The sequence below is a fragment of the Centruroides vittatus genome, unplaced genomic scaffold, assembly GCF_030686945.1.
Source record: "Centruroides vittatus isolate TY-2023 unplaced genomic scaffold, ASM3068694v2 contig_545, whole genome shotgun sequence".
NCBI classification, from domain to species: Eukaryota; Metazoa; Arthropoda; class Arachnida; order Scorpiones; family Buthidae; genus Centruroides; species Centruroides vittatus.
This window is the reverse complement of record NW_027122321.1, coordinates 800,878-822,938: the sequence shown is the minus strand read 5'-3', so window position 1 is coordinate 822,938 and position 22,061 is coordinate 800,878. Positions and strand designations below refer to the sequence as shown.

Sequence of the window (22,061 nt, the reverse complement as noted above, 5' to 3'; positions counted from 1 at the left end):
TTTTTTTAAATTCCATACTAAATATGTTTTCTTTTCTATATAGTGGAGTATTTGAATTATAATTTATAACTTTTTGGATTACGCTTGGCTTTTTATATGGTTTAAATTCCAACTTCTCTTTCCTTAGTTTTATTACTATATCAAAATAGAAGATAAAATAAATAAACCAAATAGTTTATTTCGCTACTGGTTTCAATTATTTTAAATTTCATTTCATTTTCTATTTTTACTATTGTTTGATCATATAATTATGTCATCAACGTATCTTTTATAGAATTTTATACCCGTAATATCGTTCATTTTCTGATCTATGTATATCGTCACTAATTCTACTAATTTTGGTCCTATAACGGACCCCATGCTCAGTGGCGGATTTAATACTAGAGAGGCCCCAGGCGCAGTTTAATTTTGAAGCCCTCTAAATATTTTCACTACCCCTACACCAGGGGTGTCCAACCCGCGGTCCAATAAACGTGTAAACAAAACCGACAAATTATTATTATTATTATTATTTATTTATTTATTTCGACGGCATAAACTCAAATCGAAGTTTCACAAAGCCATAAACCTTTATACATATTTTGAGTGGAAAGGAAATATTTTCAAATACTTGGAAATGTGTGCATGAGGAAGGAATACTAAATAAAGTTGGAGTTATGACTCCGAAGGATTATAGACCAAATTCAGGGAAAGAGAGAAAGGCCAAAAGATAAAAATTAGTGAGAAAGGTTAAATAGACCTTCTGTTATGCAAATATTGACCCTTAATTTTCCAACCTTTCTCACTTCTTTATCTTTTGGCCTTTCTCTCCTTTCCCGCATTTTGGTCTGTAATCCAGTGTTCTCAATACGTGGTCCGCGGGAAAAACAAAATATAATACTGTTTAAGAGTTGAGTATAGAGCTAATTGTTAATCATTGGCTAAGGTTTTATAACAGACAGAACTGATTATGAGTAACCGACCTAGGCTATGAAATAATGAACTGAGTCCAGGTACCAAACTGTAAACTGTAAATCTTTGGGGCCTACAAAAGTCTAGAGCATTCAAAATACTCTAGAAGAGTGGGAAAAGTATAAACTGGCTCATAGCAATCATCCAGGAAATAAGATAAACTAGGGACTAATTTTGTTGTACAGTACAACACATTACTAGATAGAGTTCATCTCTGGTAGACCGTTACGTATCAAAACAAAGAAAAGATGGTTCACTACTTTCTTCATTATTGTGTAATTGTAATTGTATATATATATAATGTAATTGTATGTAATTGTATATACATAAAAGTAATTGTGTTTATATATATATACAATTAAAAATCGTTGCAAAAGAAAAATCAATACAATATAAAATAATTTTTGTATGGGAAAGTAATTAGCAAACGCCAATGTCGTCATCTACTAGACCAGCAGTTCCCAACCTTTTTTTGACCAGGGACCACTTTGATTTTATTGTTGTTAGCAGGGACCACAAAGTTTAAGAAAAATAAACTGTGTCAATCTAGAAATAAACTTTAATCAAAACTTTTAACATAAGTAATCGTTAAACTCAAGAGTAACATGCTTTAACAGTACTATTATAATAGAAAACATAACATTTTTAGTAAAAATTAAATTCAGTTTGTATCAATGTGAAATTAATAATTTAAAATAAATAAAAGTTTTAAATCTTTCGCGGACCATATTTTAGCTCTTGTGGACCACTGGTTGGGAACCGCTGTACTAGACCAAATGAGCTTGATTTCAAAAGGGTTTGCCAATCCTGCTTTAAAGCTGATGTATTTTAAGTGTTCTGCAGAAAACAATGTGAAAGTTTAGTGTTCCTCGACTTCAAAAAGATTGAGAACCACTGCTTTGAGTCCCAACTCCAGCTTTATTTAGTATTCCTTCAGTGTTGCAAGATTTGGTTACTTTGCGCCAAATTTGGCTACCCTTTTTTTAGTTTGGCGTAAAAAATATCATTTGGCGTATTGGCTATTTGGCGTATTTGGCGTATTGGTCGAATAAAAATGTACTTAAATAAATTTGTTTGTTTTCTTCAAATAATTAATAAAAAAAAAAACCACCATTTTAATTATAAAGGAGACAAAAATTTAGATAAATATTTGTTTTATTTGGGTCTCTATTTTTAAGTAAAAATTTAATTTAAGTGTCTGTAGAAGTAATTTTTTTAAATAAAACTTTATCACGAAAAAGGATAGGTCTAGATTATAGTAATAAGTATTGTTAATCCTTAAATATACTTGTATATTTAAGGATTAGGCCACAATATACTTGTAGCCCAGAGAAATGAAAAGGTTGGACACCCCTGCCCTACAATGTGCATTCTATACTCAGTGGGCATTACACCAATGGTTCAAACAGTGAGACAGGGAACATTTATATATAGCCAGGCAGTTATAATTTTATATTGGTTAATTTTTAAAGGTTACTGATATTCAGATTGTATTAATTATGAAAATTGAAACTTATTGGTACAGTAAAAGAATTATTAAGTTTCAATAGGTAAGTGTTAAAAACGAAAAAAGTCAAGTAATCCATGGATATAAAAAATAATTTATTTTTAAATTTACTACTGATTTGTATTTCAAAATTTACTTGTAAATTATTATGATTTTTGATTATTTGTAGATTACTAAATAGATTTCACAATTATTTTTATTATTAAAAAAAAGCAATAAATAATTTAGCAGTATTCCCTAAATTTAATTACCCTTAACTTTTTTTTAATTTTAATTAATTATTGGTAAATAATTATTTTGAGAGCTGAATTTTGAGACCCCCTTGATTTATGAGGCCACAGGCCTGTGCCTGTACAGAAATCCACCACTGTCCATGCTAATTCCTGTTTGCTGTGTAAATGAAAAATTTTATACACAGAGAAATGCAAAAACATTCAGGAGTTTTTCTGTATGTATGTATGAATGTTAATGTGTCTGTGTGTATGGGGGCACGATTTTCTTCACCCTGTTTGAAGCTTAACTCTTGTGCTTTTGAAAATTTCTGAAATTTTCCAGAAAGGTTTGTATATTAGGGAATTGATGCTATTAAATTTTGGTAGTTTAAGGTCGACGGGATGGGGAGATAAAGGGGTGGTTGTGTCATATCTCCAGTAGGGTCAGATTTAATAACGATTTTACAATTTCTTTTTTTATAAAACCAACGCTACTCTCAAAATTAAGTCTTTACATTTTTAATTATTATAAAATGGTAAAAGGCTTAAACAGTTTTTAAAATGAAATATCGTAACAGATAACGCCATCAAAATTTTAAATGTAGCCGGGGAAAGTTGAGCAACTCATTGCTGGTTTATTTGCATTGCAAAACAGTACTAGGTGACTACAAAGAAATTTCTTTACCTTTTGTTGGCAAATACACAATAATGAAGAAAGTAGTGAACCATCTTTTCTTTGTTTTGATACGTAACGGTCTACCAGAGATGAACTCTATCTAGTAATGTGTTGTACTGTACAACAAAATTAGTCCCTAGTTTATCTTATTTCCTGGATGATTGCTATGAGCCAGTTTATACTTTTCCCACTCTTCTAGAGTATTTTGAATGCTCTAGACTTTTGTAGGCCCCAAAGATTTACAGTTTACAGTTTGGTACCTGGACTCAGTTCATTATTTCATAGCCTAGGTCGGTTACTCATAATCAGTTCTGTCTGTTATAAAACCTTAGCCAATGATTAACAATTAGCTCTATACTCAACTCTTAAACAGTATTATATTAATGATGATGCTCTAAATATGTTGACATATAGAACAGATAAATATTTTTTAAAAACAAAGAAGAGATGTTTATGTTAAAATAGAACATGCATTATTAGGTAAACAGACTACAAAGATATGCTTTTGCATTTAGTATTTGTTTCAAATTCTTGTGGTTTGCTTGCATCATCTTAAGGAACAAACTTCATCACTAATGCTTTGGCTCTTTTAATTGGTGTCAAAGCCATCTGGATTCTGCTCCAATGCAGACATCCCTATACTGTATTTATCTATATTGAAGTCTTAGGATATACTTGAGTAATATATTTTCTCTCTCTGAAATTTAAAGATTATCATTCCACACAATAAACAAAGATTAATTTTTTTTATAAAAAAATTACAACAAAAATTTGTAAATTAATAAGTTTATTGCACCCCTCCTTCTTTGCACTATTACTAGATATATCTTGAATATTGCATTTACATTGTTATTGTACAATATATTGCTAATATTAGGACATACAAAATTATTTTGGTAACAAAGCTCAGCATATCTCATGGTGCCACATTAGCTTATTAATATATATATTTATAAATATAACCCTTGTAGCTTTATTAATATTAAAATATGAATTTTACATTTGGAAGAAAATGGAAGATATGATATACAAAAAATTCTGCATTTTGATAATGTAAAATCACATTTGGCACAATTCTCACATAACTATGTAATTCTAAATTACAAGGTATGTGTGTCAAAAATGAGCCTCAAAGCAAATTTAAGCTGATTTTTGTATAAAACCATTTTGAAAATATTCTCATAGTCTACCATTAAATAATAATGGTAGCTACTTATGGTAGCTATATTTATCTCAATGAATATCATTTATATTGCATAGTAATTTTTGTACTAGCATTTTTTGAAGTTATGATATAATATTAGTACATTATAAGTCTAGCTATTATTGCATAATTATTTAACAGATTCAAAAAGTACTAGAATTGCTTGAATTTCTTCTTGGTCTTGGACTAAAAAAAATAAATTATTAATAAAATTCAGATTACATTTCATATAAAACTTATTAAAGCATTTACCTTGGTGGAGGTGTACTTGGAGAACCTTTTGTTGGAAGACTGGATCGACTTGAAGAAACTGTTCTACTTCTTCGTGTTCTCAGAGATGAATACTGAAAATTATTTGAATGAATAACAAATTTATAATTTGAGGAAATTAAGAATTGTCTTTGGATAAATAGTAACTTTCTTGAACTTCATATAATTACATATAGGCTCATTTCCTTCTTGAACACTGCTTTTATTCAATCCTCACTACTCTTCACAATGTACTGTACATTATTTTATATATATATATAATAATCATTTATGGCTTTTAATTGTATACTGACATGAGATGAGGACTGAATAAAACCTGTGCTCAAAATGCCTTTAATAAATAAGACAATTCTTATTTATCAAATTAAGACTATTTAAAGTACAAATTATTCTACATTTAGGCCACTTCCTGCTGGACACTAAATTTCATATAAATATATATTTATTCTGCATAATGCTACATATCATGATTAGATTTCTATTTACTTTTGAAATACTTATTTATTTCATTAATGATTAGCAATCTTTTATTATTATTTATTTGTCATTTCAATTTAGTCCGTATAAGATAGAAATCCCTGAAATATTAGAGAGGTTGATTCCACTGATGTGAAAACGTTGGCTGCATGCTCAATGATCCAAATGCCATTGTCAAACTTCTAGGCTTACAGGATGGCAGCGATGAAAACGTCAGCCGCAACCTCGCTATTAGCACAGAATTTTACTCCAAGGTTAAAAGCTTAAAATTCTCTGCAAACATCTCAAAATCCACTTTGTTTTCAAGAACTGGCCTACTAATACTAGAATTGTCACTTTTTTACTCTAGATAAGCTTTGCCTAAGTAGTAACTGTAATAAATTTAAGCAATGTTTACAGAAGCATAAAAATTAAAGTTGTACAGCAAGTCTTTCAAATGTATGTTAGTTTTGTAAAAAAAATGTAAATGATTCTGTTTTACTTTGAATAATATTATAACTACTACTTAAATTGTTTTTATGAGAAGTAATAGGTCTGCTTCCATTTTAAGCTCAATACTCATTTTAAAAATATTTTCAACATTAAAAAATAAAGCTTCTGTTTTGTGTGTTGGTATTAACCCAGAAACGGAAAACAAACAGTAGTATTCTTTATGGTAGGTGGTTTAAAATTAAAATTTGTTTTTGGTATGGTTTTTTTGACAGGTCAATCTCAAAATCCTCTGTAAACATTTTAAATTTTTGCTTTGTTTTTGAGCTTATTTTCAACTTTGAAATATTAGCAAGGAGTTTGTTAAACCCTGTGTAATTATATATTTCATAGTAATTCTCTACTTGAATTATTTTTGATGATGTGATTACATTTGATAATCTTCAGAAAAAATGTTTTATTCTGTAGCTAAGGGAATATGCAGAATCTTGTTGGATTTTTTAAAAATAAAAGTCAAAATATGGTATTATTCTTTTTATTGAGCTAGTGTATATCATTTTATAAAACTCATAATCATAAACAATCAATTAAAAATGAAACTAAGAACAAACTATACTCATTGATATAAAGTGTTTTTCCAAATGTTAATGAAACAAAGTTGCACACCAAAAAGATATTGGTATCATCCTGATGTTCATAGTAATAAAATTTCATTTCATTTCATTCCATTGTTCTACAGGAAATTCTCTTTTCCATCTTGTAGGACTTCCTCTTGTCTGAAGGCATACAGACACTGTCACATTGTCACAAGACCTATCATCTACAAGTATGAGGGATCTGAAATGGCAGTTCAACATAGTGTACAGTCACCTTTCTGAGAAACAGTATCTATGTGAGTTGAGCATTATCTTGTTAGATGGTTGGTTGGTAAAGGTTTTTTGGCACAAGGGCCACACAGGCCAAGCTGCACCACAACATATGGTATAAATAACAATAATAAATAGAATAAAATAAAAAAACAGGAAGGAACAAAAAACCGATAACAAAAATATATAACAGCTAAAATGTGTATAACAACAAGGTGTAAATGAAAATAAATAAATCTGTTTATAAATATTTGTGACTTTTAGAAAGTTCAATAATTTATCAAGGTTTGGCCTCTGGCCCAAAATCTCTTTAAAACTTGCATTTCCAAAATGCTGTCTACGAATCCTCTCAGAGGCAGTGCAATTGCTCAGTATGTGCTTAACACTTACAGTACGGTTGCAATACTGACATACAGGCTGGTCATCACCCTTCAGAAGGTATTGATGAGTCAGTCGAGTATGTCCAATTCTCAAACAAGTAAAAATGACCTCAGATCTCCTGTCATAGAAAATTGGACACAGAAGAAACCCTATCATAGGTTTGATCTCATGTAGTTTATTGTGGCCTTGTGCGTTTCACATATTTTGCCATCTCTCCTCAAGTCGTTTTTTAACAACTAGCTTCAAGTCACCTCCTTCAATAAACATTGTATGCTGAGAAGGACTTGCTAACTTTGCAGCTGCATCAGCTTCTTCATTTCCTCTTATACCTACATGGCCTGGGACCCAACAAAATTTTATAAAGAAATTCCTCGCAAGAAGATGGCAAATCAGTTTACGAATTTTAATCACTATGGAGTGAGAACTAGGTTCATACGAGATCAAAGCCTGAAGTGCACTAACTGAGTCAGTGTAAATCATGCAGCAACGACGACCTTTCCTATTTATATACTTTAAGGCTAAATAAATAGCCTGCAATTCCGCAGTAAAAATGGAAGAATTTGGTGCTATTTATTCTGCCACGATTTCATCCTGACAAACAAAGGCTAAGCCAACATAGTCATCCAATTTAGATCCATTGGTGTATATAGGAATTAAATTCCTGTCACAATGTTGAATTTCTGCGAAGTGCTGTCTATAGATGTAGTCTGGTGTGGTTTCTTTGGGGAATTGCTTTAAGCTTAAATCAACATTTATCACTGGGATTAATCAAGGTGAAATACTATTAACCTCAACCTGTGAGATGTTGCGTGTGTCCAGGTCGATCGTGCTGCTTACATTCTCCATTCTAATGTCGAATGTAAGGACACTACTTGAGCGAGCTGCAAATAATCTTTTCAGCTGAGTATCTGAACAATCAGCTGAAAGTTTATTCTGAGATCTCTCCTAAGAGATAATGGTCTCTTTTTTATTACATTAAACAGAGAACAGTTGAGGCTCATGAGCATCCACATACAAACTTTCAACAGGAGAAGTTCAAAATGCACCAGTGCACAAACGCAATGCTTGATGGTGGATTGGATCCAGCATCCGAAGAGTAGATTCTCGCGCAGAGCCATATACAATGCATCCATAATCCAGCTTAGAGTGGACAAGGGCCCTATAAATCCTGAGCATAGAACATTTGTCTGCTCCCCAAGATGAGCAGCAGAGTACCTTTAAAAGGTTCAGAGCTTTTAAACATCTACTCTTCAAATTGCACAAGTGAGACAAGAATGTCAATTTATGGTCAAATGCAACACCCAGAAATTTCGCCTCGTTGACCGTTGGGATTTTCACTTCATTTAGATAGATTTCGGGATCCAGGTGCAAACCACGCCTTTGGCAAAAGTGGATGCACGAGGTCTTCTCTACGTTAAAACTAAAACCATTGGTTTTGGACCAATTGTCTATGTGATTTAAAGAGGTTTGCAGTTGTCTCTCAATAAAACTCATATTACTAGACTGGCAGGAGATCTGAAAGTCATCTACATACAGAGAGTGTTTCACACTGGGAGGGAGACACACTCAAAATAAAACTTTGAGGAACATTTTCTTCTTGTGTGTAAAGCCTAGATAAAGTTGTGCCCATCCTGACTTGGAATCTTTGATTCTGCAGGAAATTTTTTATAAAAATTGGCAAATTACCCTGCAATCCAAATTGGTGCAGATCATGGAGTATTCTGTATCGCCAGCAATGATCATAGTGTCTGTGTTTTTCAATATAGAGAAGGCCTAAGTGCTGTCGTCTAACAAATGCTTCGCGTATAGATGTTTCAAGGTTTACTAAATTGTCTGTGGTTACTTCTGTTCCTACGAAATCCACTCTGATGTGGTGAAAAGTAATCCTTTTCCTCTAGGAGGAACATCAGACGTCCATTTACCATTCTCAAAAAGTTTACAGAGACAACTCGTAAGAGAGATTGGTCTATAATTAGAGGGATTTTTACAGTCTTTACCTGGCTTGGGAGTGGGAATAATGATAGATAGCCTCCAAGAGTCAGGAAAAGTATGTTCTGTCCATATTCTGTTAAACAGATTCAGAAGATTACTGAGGGAATTGTCTGACAGATTTTTAATCATCCTGTAGTGGATTTTATCTGGGCCTACAGCAGTATTCCCCAAGCGAGAGATCGCTGTATGTAGTTCTATTCTGCTGAATGGCACATTATATTCCTCATTAGATAAGGAGTGAAAGCTTAAGTACTGTTTTTCACTTGGGGCTTTATAAACCTGAAAATTCCTAGTATACATGATATTGCTGGATGAAGAGGAAAACGTCTCACCCAACAAATCAGCAATACCTTGTATATCACTAATTATTGTGCCATTATTTTCCAACATGGAGAGGGAGTGAGGAGTATATTTCCCATTAATTTTATGGATTTTATCCCAGACTACTTTTGAGCTAGTGGAAGATGTTATGCTAGATACATACTTCCTCCAAGAATCCCTTTGGCTTTGCCTTCTGATCCTTCTGGCATTTGCCTTTGCTTTTTTAAAAGCAACCAAATTGTTATCAGTGGGGTATCTTCTGAAAATCCCCCATGCTTTCTTTTGTTTTTTAAATGCTGCCTCGCAATTCTGATTACACCATGGTTTCAGATGCTTTGGATACCTGGTTGACGTTTTCCCCATTGTTTTTTTGGCTGCCTGAATAATACTGGAAGTGACAACTTCAACTGCATCATTGGTATTAGCAGCGTTGACCATTTCCTCAGTGATGTTAGCCAAAGAGGAGAATTCAGGCCAATCTGCCGTTTCAAGTTTCCAGCGCGGTGTACGGGCTGTTTCACAGCTTTCTCTCCCTTGATATTTTACAAATATTGGAAAGTGGTCACTAGAGAGTGGATTAGATCCAACCTCCCATGTAAACGCTGAAAACAGGTTTGGAGTTGCTAATGCTAGATCAATGGCAGTGAATGTTCTTGTTGGGGCGTGGAAGTACGTCACTTCTCCAGTATTAAATAAATACAGTTGGTGATTGCCTAAAAATCTCTCAATGGCCCTGCCTCGACGATTGATGTCCGGACTGCCCCACATTTACTTGGTGATTTCAATGATCACAATCCAAAGAAATGGAGTTGGCAGCTGTTCAACCAAGGAATCCAGTTCATCCTCATTAACTCTGTTCTATATACTTGCCACCAGATGTCAAACTGTTACAGTAACGCCAATTGAAATTCTGACTGCCACAGCTTGCAGCTCTGTTGTTATTTGTACCAGTAAGAAAGGGATGTGGTTTGAAACCAGTATAGCCACACCTCCACTGGCACGGGTGTGGCTCATCCTTGCGATAGAAATCGAATCCTTTTAAAGAAATTCTTTCTCCACATTTCAAATGTGTTTCCTGGAGTGCCATGCAGAGAGATGTGGTAGATGATGTCAAGTGTTTAATGTCAGAGAAGTTGTTGCGGAAACCACGACAGTTTCATTGGATTATTTTATAATCCATTATGTGTTTGAGGCAGCATTCTTTGTAAAGGTATCCCTCTTTAGTTTTACAGCTGATTTGCCTTTTGGAGGTGAGGTTGGTGGTGTAACCACCTTATTAGTCTCCTCATCCGAGAAGTCAGAGAACTCACTCATAGACTGAGTCTCTGATCTTTTAGATTTAGAGAGGGCTGATTTTAATTTTTGTTTGTTGAGTGGGTTCTTATTTGCTTTTCTTGAACCCACATTTCTGGTTACTACCCCTGCTTTAGGTAGGGGTGTTCTTTTCTTTATACTCTCCTTTTCTTCTGTTTCTTTAGATTGAGTTAACAAACATTTAGTATGGTGAATGAAAGATTCCTTTGGAGAAACAGAAATATCTGTTTGAACTCCACATGTCTTTGTGGATTTCAAAACAGCTGCAAATGTCTTCTGTTTCAATGGTGCACTTGAAGTGACCATGCGCTGAGCCTCTGGGTAAGGTATGTTGTTAACCATTTTTACTCGTTGGATTTCTTTCTCTCTCTGCCATGCAGGGCATTTCTGAGAGTAGGCAGGATGGGCATCTTTGCAATTCACACAGCATGGAGTATTGGCACACTCAGTGCTCTGGTGACCTTCAGTTCCACACTGTGCACATATGCTCTTTCCTCGGCAGGATGTTTGAGAATGTCCAAACTGCTGGCATTTGAAGCATCGCAGCGGGTTTGGAATGTATGGTCGCACTGGGCAGCACAGATATCCTGCAGTAATAAATGATGGCAATGTCAGCTTTCCAAAAGTGAGAATGAGATGTTTAGTTGGTATCAACTTGCCATCATGACGAATGGAGATGCGTCGGACAGCAGTGACACCTTGATCTGAAAGACCGATCCATCTTCAGACATCAGACATCAGATCGATCTCAGATATCACACCACGTGATGAGTTCAAACTTGTGTGTGGTGTGATGGTGACTTTTATGTCTCCTAGAGATTCCATTTTCAAAAGCTTTGCTGACTGTTGAGAGGAGGTCCCCTGACCTCAATTTTTGTATTTTTTAAGTGCCCGATAGTTGATTCAAACAACTTTTGAATTAGGAAAGGGGAACACTTAGACATAGGTTTTTCACTAGTACTATGTACAATGAGATACGTTGGTTGGTTGGAGGAACTGACCTCCTTTGGTGGTAATGCATCAGTGCTTGTAGTATTTGGTTTTAATGAATCCATGTTTAGAAATAAGTATTCAGCTCCTAGTGACTCCACCCACCATGGGGCCCAACAAGGGGATGCCATCACATGAAATACTTCCATAGACCGTCACACCAGGGTTTCCCAGGAGCTATACCCTCACAATGCAGTCAAGAAGAGCACATCTTGTCTGATGTGTCCGCCCGGTCTGCATCGATCGGTTGACTCCAGGCCGAGGTCAAGAATGACTCAACGACCAGCCAATTGACTCAAACGGAGCCTGATTTGAACCTCCCGTTTATCTGAAGCAGGGGCCAAAGCAGTGTGTTGGGGACGTTATGTTGCCCCTCAACTACCAGGATCCCCCTTTCCGGCATACGGGCCACCACGCACGGCAAGCACGTGGGTGGGCGTTTGGATCCCAGGAATGGTAAAGAGGAGTTACTAAACCATCTCTGGGAAGTCCACTCACCATGGACAGGAACCCACATCGAAGGGGTCTTGTTAGACAATTGCATTGCCTTTCATGACACAGTTGATAACAGCTATGATACAGGGTTTCCTGATTGTACCACTTATTAATGTTCATGTGAGATCCTGGGCTGTTATATAAAACTAAAGAGACAAGGAAATAACCAATCTGAGTTTTTCTTCACTACTTCCTAGGTTGAGTAACCATCTCAGGAAAGAGTTTTGTTAGAACATGTCAAAAATGGCAATATCGGATGGAGAGATTGTTGACAACAAGATTTTGACAAAGATTACTTCTGGAGTTAGAAAAGAAGTGTTGACTAAAAGGACCTGTGAGGTAGTTCAGCCTTAATGAGTTGTCCAAGTAAATCTCCTCAAATTCAAGCCTATCGTCTGATCTAATTGTCATTGTTCAAATGACCAGTCAGTGCCTTTACCATTGACCTTTCATAGTTTACTTAACATTTGAACATCAACAGAAGATTAAGCCTATCAACAAGGTAAATATCTACTTGTGGCAAATTGTGAACTCTCTCTCATGATTAGAACCTAGATTATAAGATAATCTTAAGATAGAAATGGGTTTTGGTCTATAACAGTAATAGTGACAGTTCAATAATAATAGTTTAGTTATATAGTTGTAAAATTATCATAAATAATTTTTATGTTTATTTTCCATTGATTTTCATTCCAGACCTCCCTGTCTCACTTATCTTTACTCCTCCATCTTCCTACATTCAGTTCCATATGGACAGCTCAAGTGTGTTCAGAAATGTGCAGGAAGAATTTTGAGGTTTCTGTGTTCTTAAAGAAAAATACAGTGGTGTCAGAAGCTGATAGGTAGGGTGCTTCTCAGACTTCACATTTATATGAGATGGCTTGCCAGACTGGTATGCCAGCAATGGGGCAATATGCTGCTCACCAGTGGTTGTCATTTTTGATGGACTGCTATAGACTGGCAGTGTGTGCTTCTTGTCAGCTTCATTTGCAGTGTGCAATGTCAGGGTGCTAAAGGCAGCACATGTAGTATGTCCTGTCTTTAGCATGCCATGTAGTGGCATCATGCATGCAAAATTGGATGAGAAGATTGAGAGAGTTCTGTAGCAAAGCTTCTGCCTGTCTATGGATAGTGGACAAAGATGCAGCTGTTCGTGCTTCTTGTGATCAGAGAACAATTTCTCGGTGGTCTTTCTGGGGCATCCAATGCCTGCCTGCTGTATATAAGACCCTGATGTGTCTACTATCCTTAGTAGCACAACCAAAATCGTAAGCAATTCAACAAAAAGCCATGTGCTTCCTTCAGCTGTGTTTAATGTTAGTCAAACATTATTCAGACAGTTGTTAGTCAAAGACATTCTTTATTGCAAATATGACAGTCATATAGGCAAGCCTATATGGCACAGTCCAAGACATTCTAATATAACAAGTACACCGAGCATTGTGAGCCTTTTTATCAGTTATTAGGGTAGTGATTTTAAGGCACTCTGATGACTTACAGTTGTGATTTGATTGCACACCAGGTATATCTAGTATATATTTCAGACAGTATGATAATTCTAACTTTTTCATTGAGTATATAATAAATACATTTAAAAATTCAAACTTACAGGTGAACTTCCTCTTGAAAAATTCATATTTGCATAAATCATTAATGCAACATCTCTATGACCAGCATCCATAGCTATTGATAATGCACTACTGCCATCCTGCAAAATTGAATATTAAAATTATAATTATTTATATATCATGTAATAAAATGTGTTCTTAGAAAATTATTTAAGTTTGAATTTCATAGAAAACAAATAAGGAATCACAAAACTATTAAGAAAAGTGATATTTATTTTATTTTTGAAATAAATACTTTTAAACTGTCATATTTTAAGAAAATTTTACCCTACAAATCAAGGAATGGTTTTCAATTTAATGAAAACTGCAATCATAAAAGAAAGAAGTTTTTTTCTTTAAGATGCAGAGTGAAGTATTTTAAAATTATAAAAATAGTTTGGTAAAGAATTTCAAATATGAAGGAATCAGAGCAAAATTCAAAAGACGGAGGGCAATAATATGGAAAATATTGCATAATGTTCAATCTGGAATCTTGCACTCATGTTTCTATCAGACTATAAATTTGTATAAACAACTGTTTCCACAGACTATAGAAAGTTGTTCTGCAGTGAATTTATAGGGGGTTAAACTATTAGCAATTTCATTTGCAAGCACCTATTTTTTGAAATTTAAACTTCTCAGTCTTGTAGTTCAACTTTTTTCCATGTGAATAGTGCTGTATGTTTGCAATTAGAAAAGCACACATAGAATTTAAATGAGATTACATTTTTAAATTCACATGTTATGAGTTCCATATGTTTAAGAGTACTTTTTCTGATGGCATGTAAATAAAGAAAATTGAATAATTTTCTTTTAGGAGTATAAACAGGGACATAATGCAGCCAAAGCAACCCAAATTAATCTTTTTTGGTGAAGGTTCTGTGAGCAAGCAGACCACTAGGCATTGGTTCAGAAAATTTCACTCATGGAATACAAATCTCAAAACATATCAATGTTGGTGGATGGAGACAATTTTGATTATGTAAATTAAATTAATAAATATTCAATTTCACACACACAAATATAGAATATGTAAGTTTATACACATATATATATATGATTTTTACTTCTGACTTTTATATATTATGTAAAAGTCAGAAGTAAAAATCAGCCATTTCATTTGCTAGAACCTAATTTGAAAAGGATATGAAATTAAATCCACAGGAAAAAGACTAAAGTTTAAGTAAATATTTAGACTGCAATGAGTTTTTAACCAATTGAAAATATGAGGGCAGAGAAATTGAGCAAAATTGGACAGGTATCTGGAGTGAACTTTTCCAGTGGTCTTCATCCTTAGCTCTCTGTCCATAGTTGACTTGAACTAAAATGTCAATATTTTTACTTTGAGTTTATACTAACCTCTCTCTAAATTTGCAGGTATGTAAAGTATTTGATCATGAAACCAAAACTATTGTAGATGCACAAAAAACATTGCTATCTCCATAATCCTACCTCTAAAACCTAACATAGAGTGACGATTTTTATAACTAACTGCCTATGCTGCATAACTATTAAACCTCACAAGAGACATTCGAATAATTTACCAGCACCAGATACAGGAGTACTGAGAGGAAAGAGCTAGTTCAAGGAAAATGTGGACTAGCAGGGGCACAGACAGATTGAATGTCCCAGAACTCTGGAATAAGAGGAATTATGGGTCTTAGTTTGCACTAGGTGACAGAGAGCATAGTTGCAACCCTTGTCTACTATGAATAATGATATACTGTATTTTAAAAAGAAACTACTTTCACACATCTGACATATCAATATATTCTTAATAAACCAATTAGCTCTCTTCAGATTTACTTCACACATACTGAAAATTTCAATTAACTATTATTAGTTTCTGATAAGCTTGGTTTTATGCTTTCTTACTGATTTTTATTAGATTATTATATACTTACATTATCTGTCAATGAGGGATCACAATCAGGAATTGATAAAAGCAAATGGACAACATCTCCATGTCCATGTTCTGCTGCACACATTAAAGCAGTCGACCCGTCTTTATCTTGCATATTTATTTCGGCTCCACATTCCAACAACAATTTAACAGCTTCAACTCGTCCTTGACTAGCAGCAAGCATAAGAGCTGTCTGCCCATTCTATAACATCAAATTAAATAATGTAATTAAAATGTATACAGAGTATTTTAAATAATTTGCAGCATTCTTTATCTTTCATAAGAATACAATTATGATCTAAATAAAACAACAAGATACATTTTAATCTTTGTTTTTTAATGACAAATTGTGGGAAAAATTATTATTAAGTGAAGTGTTTTTTTGTTTGTACATTTAGTCTTTTGTACTTTAAGTTTCTATTTGCAAGACTTCTTAGCTATTCCAACTGATTTCTTTCTGTCTTTTATAACTTTGTTTTACTAAAGCAGAAATGAAATATGCCATTATATCAAGAGACTTTGTTGGGCTTTTGAAAACTAGTTGACTGCTACTTTATTTAAATCGACTATATTTTCCTGTTTGATGTCATGTGCTTATCAATAAATAACTTAAATATAAAATACCTCACCTTCTTCTAACACAGAAGAAATTCCTTCTGATTGACCAAAGTGTCAACAAAAACTATTATTTGAGTGTTTTGTGTTGTTTGCGTAAAGCAATTCGTAGTATATTACCTGATGTATAGTGAGAAAACTATGGATTTTGCTCCACAATAATGCATCTGATCACAATGTTCTTGTTGCTCATAAATTTTTGGTCAACAGTTCAACAAATATGGTTCTGAAAGCTCCATATTCACCCAATATGGCACTGTGTGACTTTTTCCTGTTTCTTCAACTAAAATTTCTGCTTTATGGTTACTGTTTTGAGTCAATTGATGCCATAAAACAAAATTGACTGCAAGTCCTGAATGAGTTTCACAAAAACAACTTTAAAGCATGTTTCAAAGATTGGAAAAAGCATTGGCATAAGTGTATTGCAATCGGAAGGGATAAATTTGAAGAAGACAAAATAAACTTTGACGAATAAATTCAAATCTTGCATTTTATTGAATATTCCCCATACTTTTTGACCACAGTAGGCATATTATTTTTAATATTGCCTTGCATAAATATACTATGTATTTTCTGGGAAAATGAAACTGAGCTTCACTGTGTAGGTTATACTGTTTCAGCTTCTAAAGCAGTTTAAAACCCATAGATTTGAGGAAGGATGTGCATGTGCAATGTCATAACTAATGAAAAAAATCAAGAAACATTTAAAACACCTATGCATGCAGCCAGTGGCCTACTGACTTCAGCAGTCAATAAAAAAACACATGTGAGTTTTCAAGAACTGATTACAACAAATGTTAAATGTCAGTTGGTTATTTTTATTTTTTACATGTATGATGTCATGATGAAGAGATGATGATTGTTAACAATTTACATCAAACTCGATCGACATGTTGCTTGCAACTCTGAACAGATTGTATGTATAACTTGGCAAGCCAGAATTTTGAAATTTCAACTATGGGCTGAGATATTTGACATGTAAAATCTATGGTCAGAGATGATAGTGGCACTGTGAAATGATGACATTAATAAAGAAATAAAAAAGCACATTACAAAACACATAATAATTTGCTAAAAACAAATATTCAAATGTTATCATATAAATGAATTTTAACACAGTTTATTAATAAAATAAAAATAATGTGTAAGATATAATTGTCCGGAAATGGCTCTAAATGATTTCATTTACTATTAATAAGCAATATGTTCACCTTGTTAGAATTTTCAAAAAGTAATTAATAATCTGGCATTATTTTAATGAGTTTTCTTCTCTCCATCTGTGATTTCATGCCAAGCATCGGTTATTGCCAATTTTATGATTCTGCTAATGTATATTGCTTTCTGTTGCTAAGATACGAAACATGTTTTCTATAAGACTAAGATCAGGAGAATATTGGACCAGTCCATATCATGCACATTATTTGCAAAAAACCAGTCCCAAGTTGATTTTGCATTAGGAGTGGGCATATTATCTTGTCAAAATTGGAAAAATTCCCTCCAATTTTTCCACAGATGGTATTAGGTGCTTATCTAGTACTTGCTGATATCCTACAGCAGGAATATGACCAGAGATAAAAGCTATATTTCTCATAACACTCAGTGCACCTTGCTGCTGTCTTGAGTAAATGTAAATATAAATGTTTACTATTAATTAAACTTTAAATTATCTTCAATGATAATGTTTTAAGATAAAAATAAATAAACTTTTTCAAAAATAATATTTTATTACTACTTTGTTATGGATTGCAAGATAAAATTCAAAGACATTTTATTGAATTTGTTCAAAAACTCAATTCCACGGTGACAATAAATAACACTAATTTAAATGGTATTTTGTAAAAATTCTTATTCTTGCATATTCCCATAATCATATTATTTTTATTAGTTTTACTCCTTTTTTTTTACATTAATTTATTTTAATTTTATATAAGGATTATTTCATTCTTTTACCTAATAGCTCTCCAGTTATCTGGCCAATCCATGTTGAATTTCTTCTCATCATTCCATATAACATGTTGCTATTTATCAGTTGAAACAAATTCTACCTCTATGTAAGAGCTATATTTTCTTAATTTTTAGATGATTAGATAATTCTGTGAAATGTTGAATTTTGACACATTCATGGTTGAATTGCTATTTTTGATGGGATTCTAATTAACTGTTTTTGTTCTATATTCTCTACTAGAGGTGATGTAATTTGCCACATGATGAAAATGATTTTCCTCTTCCTATGTTAAAACTTTTATCTTGTATACCAGAACTATATTTTGTAGAAATCTAATATGTACTGTTCATACTTTATACTATCCTGTGTGCTATTTTGCATATTAATTGCAATTTAACTGCTGAAGCAGAGATGCCTCTATTGAATATATTCTATACAACATTTATCAAAAAACAAATAAATTATTACTATATTTTTACTTTATTATTGTCAAAATTCATATGATATCATAATAAATCAATAATCAACATGTAATCAATCACGTTTTGACTCAATTGGTCTAACTAGCTCCCAATTTCCCATAATTTTGCCACTGTACTTGTATGCAAAGAGGAAGAAAAGACTGTTGCAAAATTATGGGAAATTGGGAGCTAGTTAGACCAATTGAGTCAAGGGGATGATTGATTACATGTTAATTATGAAGATCCACATTCCAGTAGTGGTATTAAAACACTGTCTGTATGGGAATCAGTTTGATAATGTGCATCTTATTATGATATTAATATCATGGCTCTATCATTTCAGAACAGACTATATTTGCAAAAAATCATGTTTAATGGTTGTGTTATCACAAACAAAACACTTTCTGACTTAGGAAGAGCTCCGCTCAATCATTTTTTAAAATATTCTTATACAAAAAAATTTTCATATAACAATTATTTCTTGTTGTAATGTATGAAGTGTTCACTAAAATTTATGAACATCATTGCTTCTATTATAACTATAAATATTAGAAACTATAAAATTTAAAAGATCCATAAAACAATTTTTTTTAATGATACATTGATTAAATAATTTCTGACTTTAGATGAAAGCAGTAGCATTATTAAAATGCTTAAAAATAATACATACAATATATTACAGAAGTGTAGAAAGTTCATGAAAACAAATACTTGTTTTTATAGTTTAAAATTATCCTGATAATAATTTTTAGTATTTAATAGTGTCATATGGCAGTTGTTGCTTTTTTGTAATGTATCAGGTTTTATAAAGATGTTTATATTTGCAAATACTATTAATAAAATGTTATAACGGAAATGAATAAAATCATAACCAAATAAAATATACTTACTTGTGAAGCCTTAAGATTAATATCATTGATCTGAAATAGACGTCGGACAACTTGTTTATGAGCCTCATTTCTTATTTCAGCTAAAGATATTAACATAACAGCTGTATAACCTGCCTGAAATTTCATATTGTAAATTTATAAAGAATACTTTCTCAAATTGATAAGTATATAATTTACAAAATTAAATGAAATAAACACATACTTTATTTTGAATATTTGCATCACACACTTTTGAATCCAAAAGAACACTAACAACATCAAAATTGCCATGTGACACAGCATAATGCATTGCAGTATTACCCTATAATAAAATAAATAACTTTTATTTATTGAATTGTCTAAATCAATTTTATAAAACTATTGTAATTACATTAGCATCAGTTAAATTAACAATTCTATGTAGAAGATGTTTTGATATTTCTTCAAAAGCATCCAAATAATCTTCTACAACATGTGGATCTGAATCTTTGCAACTGGAAATTTGAAACCATTCTTTTTGGATTACTTCCATATTTGATGCCTAAAACAAATTTTCATATTAATATTTAATTTGTTATATTTATAATTCATAAGGTAAAATTGTTTTTACCAATTCGGTCCCTTTTTGTGGTGAAACTAATGATTCATTTAATACTTTACAAGATTCTTTCATTTCTTTGCTAAGTTCAGTTCTGTAAAACAAATTTATTAACTAATTATGGTTCATTTTTGTTTTAACTCCTTACATATAAAAAGATATATAAATTGTTGTCATTTCAAGTATTTCATTTTATTATTACTATATCTTAATTTACAAAGGAAGGGTTGAGATTTTAACCTACATATAAAGTAATTAAAAATAATAGAACAAGTGAGGTGTATAGTTTCATAAATGGATAAGTCCATCTTTTAATAAAAATTGTTATAAATATAATAAATTATACTGGAATTAGAAAGATGGTAATTTTTTTTTTTATAATTTAGTCTAACATTTCAGCAAACTATTTAATACTGTAAAAACATTTTCGACCGTCTATAACGGCCTTTGTCAGTTAAATGTACATTAAAAAAGAACATTAAAGAAATAGTATTTTTCATAATTTTATTAATTTCCTTTTGTTCTAAGTGCGCTTGCATAAAATTACAACGATAAGTGCTTGGGGAGTACCAAAATAACAAATAATGACAAAGTGATAAAGATATTATATATATATATAAACATATGGCTTCGCATCCAAAATTTTTTTGTAAAATTATAGTTTATCATCATACAGCAATTTTCAAGCTGTAGACAAAGACTCAGTGTCCCTATGATTAATACATTTTGTTTTTACTTGCACTTTATATATCTCCAGTTTTTCAAGATGTTTGATAGTGTGTCTGCTAGTTGTTGGTCTAATAATGGAAGCTTGGTCCCTTAGAACATTAACATCATATTGGTTAGTGTAAGATGCTAAAACTGTATTATCCAGGTTCTTGTTGATAGAATACTTGGAACAAAGTCAAATAACACAAGTTTTGCAAAGTAGCACCTACATAGACCATATCAGAATCAAATTGAAGGTCTTTAATTGGTATGGAGTAAATACCCGATACAGCATTCTGGTTGTCATTCTTCTTATCATTTCTCAATAACTTGTAAACTGTAGGATTACGACAATAACTGATGAGTAAATTATTGAAGTTCACAACATCATTCATCATTTTCCTTAAGAACAGGTAATAATTAAGTACTGTCATACGTTTATTGTTAATTATGGGAGAATAGTTAGTTCTATTTTGAAATGTTGCAATGAGTTGTTCTACAGTATTCCTTTGATAACCATTTTGCTGCACTATTTGGATAATGTAATTCAATTCCTTGCAAGTATCACATATGTTTGTACAAAGAGTGTAAGCCCGTTTGATTCAAGAGCGGAAAGCTGCATATTTAATGTGCCTGGGATCTGTTGAATTATTTTGGATGATGGTGGTATTTAAGCCTGGTTTTCTGTAGATGTTGGTCCATATTTCACCTTCTTTGCATGTGATATTAATATCAAGGAAATGGACATTATTATAGCTTTCTTGGTTGAGTTGCAATGTTAAACCATAGTTATTATTATTGATGTCATTTAAGAATCATAGGGTGTTGAGATTATTTCTACAAAGAATGAATACGTCATCAACATATCTAGAGTAAAGAATATCATCTTTCTGGAATTTCGGTATTAAAGTATTCTCTAGTTGATGTAAAACCAGATCACATAGTATAGGCAACATAGGGCTGCCCATTGGAACTCCTCTACTTTGCAGGAACATGTTGCCTTCAAATTTGAAGAAAGATGTATGACATATTAAATCCGTAAGTACCAGGATATGTTTATGGTGTTTCTTGGAATTCTCGATGTTGTTAAACATAAAATCTCTTAAAGCACAGAAACATGGTGGCAATTTTATAGAGGGATATAAAGATTCATAATCCATGACAGTCATGTATTCATTGTCTTAGAGAAGCTTAAAGGAATTGATCTTGATTAGTTGCAGCGGGTTTGTGATAGTAAAAGGGTGACCATTTTCTTTGGAACGAATGAAGT

The 22,061-nt window shown here is 32.5% G+C and overlaps 1 protein-coding gene across 1 annotated transcript in view; it reads right to left on the bottom strand.

Moving 5' to 3' along the window:
• Nucleotides 1-4,116: 4,116 nt before the first annotated feature.
• Nucleotides 4,117-22,061, bottom strand: part of LOC136978528 (KN motif and ankyrin repeat domain-containing protein 2-like) — a 52,408-nt gene continuing 34,463 nt past the window's right edge. Inside the window, exons 8-15 of the mRNA XM_067274241.1 lie at nt 20,096-20,177; nt 19,877-20,026; nt 19,709-19,807; nt 19,507-19,620; nt 15,597-15,797; nt 13,695-13,793; nt 4,803-4,894; nt 4,117-4,736 (exon numbers count right to left, since the gene is read on the bottom strand). Coding sequence (XP_067130342.1) covers nt 4,694-4,736; nt 4,803-4,894; nt 13,695-13,793; nt 15,597-15,797; nt 19,507-19,620; nt 19,709-19,807; nt 19,877-20,026; nt 20,096-20,177 — 880 coding nt within the window. The 3' untranslated portion in view covers nt 4,117-4,693. The remainder of the gene's footprint in view (nt 4,737-4,802; nt 4,895-13,694; nt 13,794-15,596; nt 15,798-19,506; nt 19,621-19,708; nt 19,808-19,876; nt 20,027-20,095; nt 20,178-22,061) is intronic.